The sequence below is a fragment of the Protopterus annectens genome, chromosome 17.part0 (genome assembly GCF_019279795.1).
Source record: "Protopterus annectens isolate FY-2018-M chromosome 17.part0, PAN1.0, whole genome shotgun sequence".
NCBI classification, from domain to species: Eukaryota; Metazoa; Chordata; order Ceratodontiformes; family Protopteridae; genus Protopterus; species Protopterus annectens.
In genome coordinates, this window is record NC_056751.1 from 350,645,697 (window position 1) to 350,660,495 (window position 14,799).

The 14,799-nt window shown below is 42.6% G+C and overlaps 1 protein-coding gene across 1 annotated transcript in view; it reads right to left on the reverse strand.

Annotated features, from left to right (window-relative positions):
- GTF2H1 (general transcription factor IIH subunit 1) overlaps positions 1 to 14,799 on the reverse strand; it is a 1,328,232-nt gene that overhangs the window by 1,137,873 nt on the left and 175,560 nt on the right. The window contains exon 4 of the mRNA XM_044059405.1: positions 2,653 to 2,845. Within this exon, the coding sequence (XP_043915340.1) occupies positions 2,653 to 2,845 (193 nt within the window). The remainder of the gene's footprint in view (positions 1 to 2,652; positions 2,846 to 14,799) is intronic.

The following is a 14,799-nucleotide window of genomic DNA, read 5'->3' on the forward strand; positions in this document are numbered from 1 at the left end:
TTTCACCTACCATACAGATGACATGCCCCATAAATTATACACTTTCATAAGGAATCTAGGTACTCTAAATGATAATTCCTTATTCTTTAGACTACTGTGTCTCAACAGTAATTTGGAAGGTCTTCTATCTCAACCTGGGGAACCTGAGAGATTCATAAATAACTATGATTTTTGAGGCCACTGATATTTTTATCAGAACAGACTGACCACCCTCTCTCTGTACTAAGGCTCTTATACATTCTTCCACTGGGATCTGTATCTAACCTTTTGAGCCATGAAAGATCCAATCATATTTTTCTCCTATTCCTTTGCAGAACAAATGGTTCAAATAACTGGTTAAGGAAACTACACCTTTATCAACAGATAAAGGCAAACTGATGTGATAGACTCATATCCCAAAGTATCTCTCACCTCCGAAATAAACTTTCACTACATGTCAAGCACAGTATCATTGCCATATTCAAGGTAAACCTAGACAATTGGATGGGCAGCCTCAAATTCTCCTCAAATCTATCTTGAGGCCAGAAGGAAGTTTTGAATGTGGGTTACTGGCTAGGCCTGTAATATTTTGCAGACTGCCTTGTACTGGAGTATGACAATATACATAAATATTAACTATTTAATATTATGAGACTCATTAAATGCGAGTCACATACTAGCAAGCAAGACTGAATGAGCAAAAATGTGGACGTACATATACCACGTCTTTGACTGTTATTTCTTGGAATATTCCCTTTTATCCAAGGTATGGTGATCCTGACGTTGGTTAATACAAATTTGGGGTCTGAGAAGCGTGCCCTCTACATTGACGGGTAGAGGGGAGACTTGCCCCTGTGCTAAAACAACTATCAGAGAGAACATTAATGTTCAGCATTTGCTATTCTCCAGCATTTTCATTTTTTTTTTTGTAATTCTGACATTCGAACTTAGGAGTCTTGGAAATTACAATAAACAGCCTCCTAATCACGGTCACTTCCAGTATATACAAAAATACAGTCCATACATATCCGATTCAGTGACAGTCTCATCTCTTACATTTTATACTGTTTTCTAGCTTAAATCACTATCCCTTTTCCCTCCCAGAAAGCTGACTGCTTCTAGCCTCTTCTTCTTTAATGCAGCAGTACTGTTAATTATGCATTTTTCCCATGCAAACAATGGTAAAAAATATAGTTGAGGACAACTGAGTACCCCCACTTGACAGCAACAATATCAAGTATATCTTACTTTTCTGATAATGTACTGCAAATTAAATTTAATACTGTTTAAATTACTATATGGTTCTGGGTTGCTAGACGTCCCTGTTTGAGCAGGACTGGCCCGAGATCAACAGCCCAATCCACAGTCCCGCACTGCCTTCTAAAATCCCGGGGAAACAGGCTCCGCTTTGTGATTTTTGATTGGCCCATACACCGGCATATGGGCCAATCATAAATCACAAAGCGGAGGCTATTCTGTTCAATACGGAACAGCTTTGTTTTTTTTTTTTTTGTGTCTCTACCGGTCTCATTCGAAATCTGGCAACCCTGATATGGTTCCAAAATATTTTCATACGTTCATTATAAATGACTGAAACTAAAAGGACGTGGGTGCTCCAATTCACTCACTAGTAAAAGAAAAGAAAATAAGACTAAGAACTAATTACTTTCAGGAAAAAAACACAAAGGGAGAAAAAGCATAAGATAAACCACACACCACAGAGAGAAAACTGCTAGCAAAAGTCAAACAGCCAAGGGTCCAAGACAGCTCGTACATGGCCTTATGATCAACAAATACAGTCAGAAGGCATCTAAGAAGGCCTCTGGATGTGTAAGTTATAATTAACAGGAAAGAAGAAAGAATAATCTCACTTTACAGATAACTAATGAGATCCTACTTTGAATACCACACTTCATTCTGGAGACAAGGATAAGTGTAAAATGCAAGCATTCTAAAAGGAAATCAGTGAAATGATTCAAGGATTACAGCACATTATAAAGGGAGAAAGTGGAAACCATGATAAGCAACACAACGGATTTGGACAGTGTCAAGGCAGAACAAGAAAAAAAGCATTAAAAGCAGCAAATCAATCGGGTGTGCTTCTTTCAAGGAAAGTAAAACTTAAGTGCAAAGTGTTGTGGAATAATGCTGGAAAATAGTAGGCAAGAACAGAATGTGAAAAAACATTGCTTTGCTGAGAATGCCGTGAATATACACAGCAGAACTACTACACAGGGGAAAAACGTGTCAAGCAATCAATTCTAAAACACAGTTTGACTGAATGCCTTTTCACCAAAAGCACTCCATGAAGTCTGGGACTGTACTAAATGCTCGAGAAAATAAAAACAGCATACTGAACACCAGTAACAAATTTTCAAAAGCAAAGCAAATTACAATTCAGAAAGTCATACTAACAAACAATGAGCATACTATTGGACTTGCAAGAAAACAAAAACAAACCAGGAAATAATCATCAGCAGTCATTTATAGTAAAAATCTATTTTTTAATAATATGAAGTAAATATAATACTACATATTATATAGACACAGCTTAAACCTAACTAATTACACACAAAACAAGTTTTCACATAGCTCAGAAGCAATGACAGCTGTACTTGGGCAGTTTTCAAACCAGGATTAAAAACAAGTATTCATAATGTTCACTTAACCTACCTGTTCTTTTCTTCCAGCTCTTTGTTAGCCTTCCTTTTAAATTTAAGCAGCAACTGCTGTAGAAGATCCTTGACTGTATCACGCTCCTTAATAGCACTGCTTTCATTGGTAAAATGGAAATTGGTGGTTTCACCTGTATGCAGGACAAGTTGCAGTTGAATTTTTGCCTTCCCATCAGGGCTAATCTTCTGACCTGAAATGCATGGCTATAATCAGTTTACTCTTAATATCAGACATAGGTTTTGATTGTATGTCACTACCCACTACTACTACTTAGGCAATGGAATGTAACTCTTGCAGCAGTAATATCTATTAATAACCTTTTCCAAAATGTGTTCAGAAACGTTTTAGCTTAGTAACCTTCCAGTTTACAGCTGTTTAAATATTACAATAACCATCTGGACAAGCTTTTTATGATGCTGTAAAACAATCACTGGATTTTATAAAAATCAAATTTAAGAGCTACTTGTTGCATTTTTTAATAATTCACAAAACTCAAAATATTGTTATCATCTTTCTGTCTTACTAAATCACATATCATGAATCTGATACAGAGTGTATTTGTGTAGCCTCTATCGCAATTGAACAGTTACAACCATTAGTATAGCATTCCCTCTATATTCTTCTGTGACATCAACATTTTACAATTTCCATGCATTAGTAGCTCATAATAGTGAGACAAATTTCTTTCATATTCTGAAGTAGACAACCCATATATGTTTGTGTCTTTCGGCTTTTCCCGGTTAGGGGTCGCCACAGTGGAACTCCGGTCCGCTAATGATTGTCAATAGATTTTTACGTACCGAGTTGCCAGCTCTGACACACAACCTTCAACGAAGGTATGCCCATTCATGCATGTCTCCACACAGAAGACGCTCTAGCTGGGAATCGAACCGAACAGCATCTTACTGTGAGGCGACAACGCTACTGCAGCACCACCACCGCAGTGTAGACAACCCATATATGTGCTCTGTATTTCCCACTACCATATCCAAGCATCTCATATTAAACCAGTAAACACTTGATATAAGATGCCCTTCTGCAGCACAGTGTAAACTGCTCTCTGGAAAGCTTTTACAGGCCACTTTTCTTTGTGTTACTGTGCAGCACAGATATCCTGTAATCAGCTTAAATTTCATCATCCTTCCTCTACAATAATACAACTGCTCGCCCAAAGATCACACTGAAAAATCAAAGGCTACAAGGAGATGAGTAAATGCCTGTCTGAAAATTAAATGTTGGCCTATAGAACTTTCCTACTACTACTGAAAATATAATGCAACTACTTGGAAATTAAGATTTACCAGAAAATAACAAATCAGCCCCTGGGCTGCACCATAGTGATAAAAGCTCCAACTATAACCCAAGCTCAATAGCAACACAAGTGATGAAGAAGCCAATGTAGGAGATTGGTGAGAACAGACACTAGCTTGCACAGTCACTCAGACCCACTGCACTGTCAAGCAGGCAGAAACAGAGCTGAAATGAAGTCATTTCATATTCTGCTAGTAGTGCTTTTATTGGCTGGCACTGTCAGCTTTTAGTGCCAAGCATCAGATGCAATCCTAAAGCGCAGGGAGGTGCTTGCCAATTGTTGAGCACCCTTCTATGCATTAAGACTGCTGAACTAGGTTGTCATTTAAATGATACTAGAGCAAAGCTCGAGAGGTGAATCTTGGCATCCATGTCGAGAACACACAAGTAGTTGCGAGTGGAGATCGATCATAATTCTTTGTACTTTAAGTATGTGGAACAGATAAATTTACAATTAGCTACAGGAAAAAAAAAAACATGAAAGCCAGTACAGCAGAGAGGAAGTGCTTTATGTCCTTACGTATTCCCTGTCTAAAGGAAGCGGTTTATTCCCAAATACATTTTTAGTGGTCGTAATGCTGTTGGCAGCAGGCAGAAACAGAGATGAAATTATGCCATTTCATGTTCTGCTGCTACTGCTGTTTACTGGCCGACACTGTCAGCTTTTAGTGCCAACCACCAGATGCAATCTTAACGTGTAAGGGGTGCTTAACAACTGCCTAACAAGCACCCTTTTAAACACGGTTAAAATTAGGTCTCGCTCTAGTGCAGTGTTGAACTAAGGTGTTATTTAATTGACAGTGGGTACAATCACGATACTCCACGCACTACAAAAAGATAATAGGAATAATTCTACTGTTTTTACGGGCTTGATTAACAATAAAAAGAGAACAAGTAAGATTTTATTGCTTTTATTTTTTTCTACAGGTTATAATTAACATTCTACTGATTCTATTTAAAGTTTTTACTAGCTGGGGAATTTCAGCTTTTAACAGATTTTGAGACTGGTTACAGGCATGCAGAGTGCAAGGATGGCAACCTCTAATGAGAATAACATTTTAAGTTGCACATTTGAGCTGGTACTTCCAATTACAAATGCTTCTTTTTCATTCACATTATATGATTACTATCAGCATTTAGATGATTTGTAAAACTGTCTCTTTAAAAATGAGCAGTCCCATGTTTCAACACGCATGGGCAGCAAAGGATAACCAGCTGGTATTTTTATGTCACCATATTTATCCCTTATTAGTTTTGCCTTTGAAGTGGCTTTTGGGAGGGCAACCCTTGACTACCTTGTCCCCTTACAGCACGTTTATTTCTTGTCTTAATAGCACAAGAAAAGAAAAAAAAGCACATGAAGAAGCTTCCCTATCCCTCACTTTGCGTGGATGAACCTCATCAGCAAACTAGCATCTGTCCTAACCACCCCAAACAGAAAAACACTCTTCCTTCAAGGCGACCCGGTGCTAACATTTTTTATAAATCAAACCACTTGAATGGAAATGGCAAACTTGTGAAATGGGATTTTTTTCTCCCCAAGAAGTCCATTGGTCTGACAATACTCATTTATGAGAAATAAAAAATAATTTATGTCTTACCATAATGTTCCATCTGTGTTGTCAATCCTCACTTATCCTTGACACTGAGTTCAGTTCCATATATCTGACCCGACTCGGGCATTATTCCAACTCACACCCTCAGTCGGGAGTGGCAGAGAAGTACGTAAGAGTGGTACAGGATATGTACGAGGGTAGTGTGACAGTGGTGAGGACTGCAGTGGGAGTGACAGATCCGTTTAAGGTGGAGGTGGGATTACATCAAGGATCAGCTCGGAGTCCTTTCTTATTTGCAGTGGTGATGGACAGGTTGACAGATGAGATCAGACAGGAGGCCCCGTGGACTATGATGTTTGCAGATGACATTGTGATCTGTAGTGAGAGTAGGAATCAGGTTGAGGAGACTTTGGAGAGGTGGAGATATGCTCTAGAGAACAGAGGAATGAGGGTCAGCAGGGCTAAGACAGAATATATGTGTGTAAATGAGAGGGAGGGTAGAGGAATGGTGAGGATGCAGGGAGTAGAGTTGGTAAAGGTGGACGAGTTTAAGTACTTGGGATCAACAGTTCAGAGTAATGGTGAATGTGGAAGAGAGGTGAAGAAGAGAGTACAGGCAGGGTGGAATGGATGGAGAAGAGTGTCAGGAGTGATTTGTGACAGACGGGTATCGGTAAGAGTGAAAGGGAAGGTCTACAAGAGTATAGTGAGACCAGCTATGTTACATGGGTTGGAGACAGTGGCATTGACAAAAAGGCAGGAGTCGGAGCTGGATGTGGCAGAGTTAAAGATGTTAAGATTTGCAATCGGTGTGACTAGGATGGATAGGATTAGGAATCAGTATATTAGAGGGTCAGCTCATGTTGGACAGTTTGGAGACAAAGCAAGAGAGACGAGATTGCGTTGGTTTGGACATGTGCTGAGGAGGGATGATGGGTATATTGGGAAAAAGATGCTAAGGATGGAGCTGCCAGGTAAGAGGAATAGAGGAAGGCCTAAGATAAGGTTTATGGACGTGGTGAGAGAGGACATGCAGGCGGTTGGTGTGACAGAGCAAGATGCAGAGGATAGGAAGAAATGGAAAGAGATGATCCGCTGTGGCGACCCCTAACGGGAAAAGCCGAAAGAGAATGATGACACCCTCAAAAACTCTCAAGCTAAGCTTTACCCATAATGCTCCTCAAAGGATTACCTCAGTTCGAGTTTGCATAAAACAGTGACAGGCAGGAAGTAACAGACCAGAGACGATAGTTGTATTTCTAAAAGGGAAAGCCAATCTTTTGGGAAAAATCCGTTCCACCAAGAAGCCAAAGGGCAGGGGGAAGGAGGGTGGGGATGTCAAGGATAAGTGAAGATCAACAATACAGATGGAACATTATGGTAAGACATAACTTCTTTATCCGATGATGTCAATCTTCACTTTATCCTTGACAGTGGGACAGAGTCCCCAGCCACCTAAATCCTGGGAGGCCTCACGGAAGAGTACTCTTGAGCACCATCGAACCAAATGAGGCTTGTCCCCTAGAGACCAGATCCAGCTTGTAATGAGTAACAAAGGTATGAAGAGATGCCCAAGTAGCCGCTGCACATATATCATCAACCGAAGCTCTGGAATGAAAGACTGCAGAAGCGGCTACTGCCAGTTTAGTGTGCTTTGAGAGGTCCGAGCAGTTACACTTTCTTTTTGTTGTAAATGAAAGTTATACAGTCTTTGAGCCATTTAGACAGAGTAACTTTAGAAACAGATTTTTCCCAAAGTGGCAGAAGAGAAAGAAACAAAAGTACAGTTTTGTACCTACCATAAATGTAGATGTTCGAGTGCTAATACAGCTGCAGTCATAACAGATGGGTTCTCCTGCCGTCAGGCGGGTCCTCGGTCGGCCGAATTCCAAAGTCTAGGTCCGGCGTTGGTTGTCGTCGCTTCTTCCCTGGCGTCAGTGCGACAGGGGTATAAAGGAACCAGCCAACGCCATTTTCTTCAGTTTTTCTTGCCCCAGATGTCAGGTGCCCCCAGAAGGAAGGCAATACATAAATCTGAGTAATAAAGCAATGCAATATAATCAAAATACAGTAGTTGCAAGCAAATACACCATAAATGAATACCCTAATCAGGTTGTATGAGGAGGTGTTAGCCAATAGGCCTGTCCCAAGAGGGGAAGGAAGGAGGGAAACCTGGACTGCAGCTGTATTAGCACTTGAACATCTACATTTATGGTAGGTACAAAACTGTACTATGTTCATCGTGCATACAGCTGCAGTCATAACAGATGGGTAGAATCCCAAAGCTAAGAAAGGGGTGGTAGGCACTAGGTGGAACTAGGAGGAGCCAGGATGCCCTGCAAGACTGCAGTGGCAAAGCCTGCTCTAGTTCTGGAGTATAATGGTAGGTGGTAGTGCTTGGAGAAGGTATGCACAGAACTCCAAGTGGCTGCTTCCAAAATATCTTTGGTAGGAACTCCTCTGAGGAAAGCTGCAGAGGTAGCTGTGGCCCTTGTGGAGTGAGATCTGATGCCTGTAGGTACAGTTTTGCCATGAAAAGAATAGCAAAAGCGTATGCAGTGGGCTATCCATTTTGAGATTGTCTGTTTGGAAATTAGCTTTCCTTGAGCTCCTATAGCATAGGACACAAAGAGCTGTTCTGATTTTCTGAAAGGCTTTGTTCTGTCCAAATAATAACGCAGTTGTCTTTGGATGTCCAAGGAATGTAGTAATCTCTCCCCTTTGTTTTGAGGATTAGGATAAAAGGTAGATAAGTGTATGGCCTGATTCAAAGCTACCCTGGATACCACTTTTGGCATAAAGGACGGATTGGTTCGTAAGGAAACTCTGTCCTGATGGAAGATAATAAAAGGCTGCACAGCCATGAGAGCTTGTAGTTCTGAAACTCTACGAGCTGAGGTAATAGCCAAAAGGAAAGCTGTTTTCCAGGACAAATATTGCAAATCTGATGAGGCAGCTGGCTCAAAGGGAGGCAAGGTCAGGTTTTCCAGAATGAAACTGAGATCCCAAGCAGGTATTGGTTGTTTCCTTGGGGGTTTTAGATTCTTAGCCCCTCTGAGGAACTGTCTTAAGAGAGGGTGAGAGAATAAGGGTGGATCAGTGTTGTATTCTGCAGAAATGGCTGAGGCATGGATTTTGATGGAGGAGAATGAAAGTCCACTGCTTAGCAGCTCAGCTAGATACTGTAGTATTTGAGGTAAATTCAGTTTTCCAGGATCCTGGCCCTTTGTCTCATTCCAGACACAAAACCGTTTCCATTTTGCGGAGTAAGCTTTTCTAGTTGACGGCCTTCTGGCCTCCAAAATGACATCCTGCACCTCCTTGGAGAGTAGGGTCTGCTGTGATGCTAAGGAATCTTCCATGCGGCTAGATTGAGTGTTTTTAGCTGGCTGTGAAGAGTTTTGAAGCTGTGCTGAGTCAGGAGAAGAGGCATTAGAGGCAGGGTCCATGGTGGGGAATTCGTCAGGCTCCTCAGGAGTGGGTACCAGTGTTGTCTTGGCCAGTCTGGAGCAATGAGAATCATCTTTGGTCTGTCTGCTCTGGTTTTCAATAGAACTTTGGGCAGCAGAGGAAGAGGTGGGAAGGCATAAACTGTCATTGATGTCCAACTGAAAGAGAGAGCGTCCACTCTCCAGGCCTTTGGATGGAAAATCCTTGAGCAGAATTTTGTCAATTGGTGATTTTTGTGGGAGGCAAAGCGATCTATGTCTGGCCTTCCCCATGCTTGGATTATCTCTGTAAAAACTTTTGGATGCAACTTCCATTCGTGTGGATCTGTCATATTTCTGCTTAGGTTGTCTGCCAGCGTGTTTTCCTTGCCTGGCAAGTACTGTGCTTGTAGTTCGATTTGTAAGTCCATGGCCACGTTCCAAAGTGACATGGCCAGGCCAGTCTGCATAGGGGGTATGAATGTGTTCCTCCCTGTTTGTTTATGTACCACATAACTGTGGTGTTGTCCGTTCTTATCAATAGTTGACCTGGTTGCAGAATGTCTTTGAAAGCTATAATAGCATTTATTACTGCTAGCATTTCCTTCTGATTGATGTGAAGGTGCTTTTCTTTTTGGGACCATTTGCCCTGAATGCACAGATCTGTCATGTGCGCCCCCCCAGGCGTAGTCCAAGGCGTCTGTTGTGATGACTTGATTTGCTTGAGGCTTGCTGAATGGAAGACCTGTGTTTGTTTGGCATGCTTGAGCCCACCACAGAAATTCCTTTTGAAGACATGGAATTAGTGGTATTATTGTTTCCAAACTGTGGCTGTGTTGAGACCATAGGTTTTTCAAGTACCACTGAAGTGTCCTCATATGCAGCTTTGCACATGGGATTAGTAAGATGCAAGATGCCATGAATCCCAGAGCCTGCAGGATTTTCCTTGCAGTCAGCCTGGTGCAATTTGCTAGTGATCTGAAATATTGAGTTAGTTGCCCCTGCTTCTCTGGCGTGAGGTAGGCCATCTGGGTGTTTGTGTCCAAGTTGGCACCCAGGAAAATTATTTTCCGAGAGGGTATTAGTCTTGATTTATTTTTGTTGACTGTGTATCCCAGAGAGTTCAACAACATTATTACATAAGCCAGATGTTTCAGAAGAATTTGCTTGCTGTCCGCTTGGATCAGGCAGTCGTCCAAATAGGGGTATATTTGTATCCCTTGAAGTCTGCAGTAGGCAATTACTGATGCCAGGCATTTTGTGAATACTCTGGGTGCAGTAGATAAGCCAAAGGGCAATGCAGAGAATTGATAATGGGTTAAACCCGCAAGAAATCTGAGGTATCTTCTGCAATTTTGTCTGATAGGCACATGCAGGTATGCCTCCTTGAGGTCCAATGTTACCAGCCAAGACTCCTTGCCCAGCATGGGAAGAAGCTGCTGTAGAGTGAGCATCTTGAATTTTGTGCAGTAGAAATGTGTTTAGGATGGATAGGTCCAAAATAGGTCTCCAATCTTTTCCCTTCCTTGGTACCAGGAATAGTCTGGAATAAAAACCTTGACCTTGTTTGTGCGTAGGTACCTCTTGAATAGCTTTCATGTTTATGAGATCTGTAATTTGCCGTTGTGCCTCTGCCCTTTGATTGTGTGGCAGGTTTGGCATGCCTCTCATTTTTGGAAGGGTGTGAAAATGGAATCTGTAGCCTCTGTTTATAATGTCCAGGATCCATTTGTCTTTTGTGACAATATGCCAATTTTTTGAAAATAATGACAGTTTTCTGCCTAAGGGTGCTGCCATTTGAGTCTTGCTTGGCATGCAAAGGGGAAAGTCATTGGGCTTGCTTTCTGAATGGTTGCGAGTTATCCTCACCACCTCTTTGTGTAGGAGCTTGCCATTGTCTGCCTCTAAACGATCCTTGGGATTGTCCTCTGCCCCTCGGGCGCCTGTATCTACCTCTTTGGGGTCTGTCCGTGGCTGGAAAGGACCAATTTTTGGAAGGCCAATTTCTACTGAAACGTGGGGGTTGTACCTGTAGAAAATCTTTCACAGTTTGCATTGATTTAGTCTTTTCCTCCGTTTTCCTTAATACCTCCTCAGCATTAGCACCAAATAATACATCCTTTTGTAGAAGGGCATCTAGTAATTTTGCTTTGACATGATCTGGCAAGGTTTGTTCCTTGAGCCAGGCATGTCTATGTATGACTGATCCTGTAACAGCAGCTCTACATGAGGCCTCTAGAGCATCAAAACCACATTGTAAGGTATGCTTACCCACTTGTTCTGCACTATGCATCAAATCCTGCAACTCCTTCAAGTCTGGTTGTTCAGGTTGTGACATTTTACTTTTCAATTGTGATAACAAAAACTGTTGGTATTTTAGCATATGGAACTGACAGTTTAAGGCCCTCATGGTTAAGGTAGCTGAGGTATATACCTTTTTTCCCCACCTTTCTAAGGATCTGGAATCTCTCTCGGAAGGTAATGGATTTTTAGCAGTGGAGGCCTTAATTCCCTTGGGGCCCTGTGAGATGGTTTCTGGGTCAGCAGCATGGCTTTTGTATAGAAATTGGTGTGAGTCAGGAACCCTGTAGTACCTGTCAGGCTTGACTGGGGCTGGAGGTAAAGAATCCGGGTTAAGGCAGGCCTCCGAGTAAACATCATCTAGGATGTCCAAGACAGGAGGTATAGCCAGAGGCCTGTGCTGAGGTAGCAAGAGAAATTCCCTAAGCCTTTTCTTGGAATCTGAATAATCTTGGCCTTCCCAGTGGAAGTGTTCCCTTAAGGTATGCAAAGTTTCCCCAAATGAGTAATCCTCTGGGGGGGATACTGAAGGAATGGACTCCTCTGCATCAGAGTCTTCAAAAGGGGAGTAAGAATGTTCCTGATCATCAGAGTGCTCTGAAATAATGGAGCCCTGATCAGAGGAGGGGGATTCTTCCTCCACTCTGGGCCTTTTGTCTGGTGGGGGATGAAAACCCCTGATAAGAGTAATTAAATCCTCAGCCATTTTAAGCATCTGTTTTTTAGGCATGGGGCCTGGAGATGGGCCCTGTGTAGCTTGTCTCTTAGAATGCATGGCTGCTTTAGACTTAGTGAAAGCCTTGATGGAAAAAGAAGAGGAAGGTCTGAAGACACCTTGAGAGGAGGTAGACCTGTCCACATTTTGAGATTCAACTCCAAGAGTGGCTTCAGTATCTGTAGTCGGGGAGTGGGCCGAGGTGCCTGCGACCTCGGGCACAGGAGACACCGCCAATGAAGTGTCGTCGGTAGTCAGGGGCTGCGTAGGCGCCTCGCTGAGAACCGGACCACGTGTATTCGGCTTTGGCGTGGTGTCGGTAGAGGCCGCGGACCTCGTGTGTTGGTTCTTATCTTTGCGCTTTTTAGACAAAACTGGAGTCGGAGTATCTGATGACATAATATAGTTAAATGTTTTGCCAAAATAATGCTGGGTGAACTCCGCCTGACGCTTAATGGTGCGTTTGTTGAATGTAGCACAAAAGCGACAGACCGAGACGTCGTGGTCTGGGCCTAAACAAGGAATACAGAGGGAATGGAAATCCTTATGCGGTATTTGCTTCCCACATGAAATACAATTATTAACTTTGTCTGACATTGGTCTGAGGCAAGAAAAGTTTCCCCAGTGGGGTACTTAGCTTTCAAGAAGACTTCGGTTTCAAAATTTTCGTAATTTCAGGAGCTGGCCGACCGGCACATACGAACTGCTTCTGCTTCGGGCACCGCGCGGCAAGAAAGACTGAAGAAAATGGCATCGGCTGGTTCCTTTATACCCCTGTCGCACTGATGTCAGGGAAGAAGCGACGACAACCGACGCCGGACCTAGACTTTGGAATTCGGCCGACTGAGGACCCGCCTGACAGCAGGAGAACCCATCTGTTATGACTGCAGCTGTATGCACGATGAACATCAACTGGTCCGATTTCCTGATTTCCTTTGTTCTGTGAAGGTAAAAATGCAACTGTCTATGCACATCTAGCAAATGTAGAGAATATTCACCCTTGTTTGAAAACTTGGGGTAGAATACTAAAAGTTGAATAGTCTGGTTGATACTGGTTTTGGACACTATCTTTGGTAGAAAGGACGGATTTGTTCACAAGGAAACCCTGTCTTTGTGGAAAATAAGGTATGGAGGTTTGCAAGATAAGGCTGTTAGCTGAGCTATCAGCAATAATGTTTTCCAGGATAAAACCTTCAGATCGCAAGCTGCAGAAGGTTCAAACAGGGAACTAATTACGGACTTAAGTACCAGAGTCAAGTCTCAAGGTGCAGAAGCGTTTTAGTATGGGGGTCTGAGCATCAAAGTTCCTTTTAGAAAGGCTTTACAAAGCTTGTGGGACATAAACGCTGAGTCATTCAAACCATTACGTAAATTTGAGATAGCAGCTAGATGCACTCGTACGGTCGAGGCAGATGCTCCTGCTTCATAAAGCGATGTTAAAAATTCCAGGACCTTATTAAGTGGTGCTGAAAATGGATCAAGATTAGTCTTTGAAGCTCATTTTCAAAATTTTTGCCACTTGCCGAAGTACAACCATCTAGTCGAAGGTTTGTGGGAGGCCAGCACAATTCTTTGAACTGGGGAAGTGACAGTAGACCACCTGGCAATCAATGGAACTGGAGAAACCACAGAGTGAGCTTGAGATTTTGAAGATTCGGATGAACTAGTGTGTCTGGATTTGGGTCCAGCATCCAGGGTTTCTGAATTAGATGAGGCCAAAGGAAGAGAAACCACACCTAACAGGGCAATGAGAATTATTTTGTTCTTCCACCTGTTGGCTTTCTTTAAAAACTGGGATATGAGAGGAATCAAGGAAAGGCAAACAACAGACTGGGAGGGGGCAATCATAAAGGACAGGGTCTCTCAGTGACTGCCCGTGGGGGGGGGATTAGGGCAAAGTAGCTGCTGTACTTGTTCAGGGGGGATGCAATGAGACTGCAGCAGGGTTAGCTCCAGTGGAGGAATATCTTTTCTGCCACCAATGGATTGAGAGACCACTCATGAGGCATTAGGATGGTCCTGCTCAAAATGTCTGCAATCACGTTGCAGCTCCCTGGAATATGCGTTGCAATTAGAAAGTGTTCGGATGAAATTGCCCACTGCCATACTCGGAGTGCTTCTCGACAAAAAGGGTAAGATCAAGTTCCTCCTTGCTTGCTGATGTACCAGACTACTGATGTTGTCTGTTTCAATAGCAATCGTTCCCAAGACGAGGGTTTCTTGGAATGCCTGCAACACTAAGAGCACTGCCCTCATTTCTAGAGCATGAATGTATAAATTGGTCTGTAGCTGGGACCAAGTGCCTTGGACTGTCTTTCCCAGATAATGCCCCCATCCACCCATCTGGGAAGCATCTGTGGTCACTATGGTTTGGGGACGAAGAAAAACAAAGGGTCTGCTGGACAAAACTTCATTGGCTTGAAGCCACCAACTCAGGTGTCTCTTGCACAAGTTGGTGATTAATACCAGATGGTCCCGTTGGCTGATTTAGTTATGACCACTGGGACACCAAGAGCCATTGAAGACTCTGCATGTGAAATCTCGCAATGAGAACTAAAGTGATGGAGGCTGACAACGATCCTAGAGTTTATCACCTTTTTGCTGCGAATAATCTAACTGACTTGCAATTTTATTCTTTGAAGTCTTTCTGGGGGAAGAGACGTGATGCCGGTATTTGTGTTTAGCATCGCTTCTATGAATTCTAATTGTTGTGTTGGCTCTAGATAGGATTTTTCGTAGTTTATAGCGATTCCCAACAAGGAACACATTTGAAGAATGTAGTCTCTTGCCTCTAAAAGTAGATGCCTGGTGGAAACAGTGACAAGCCATTCAT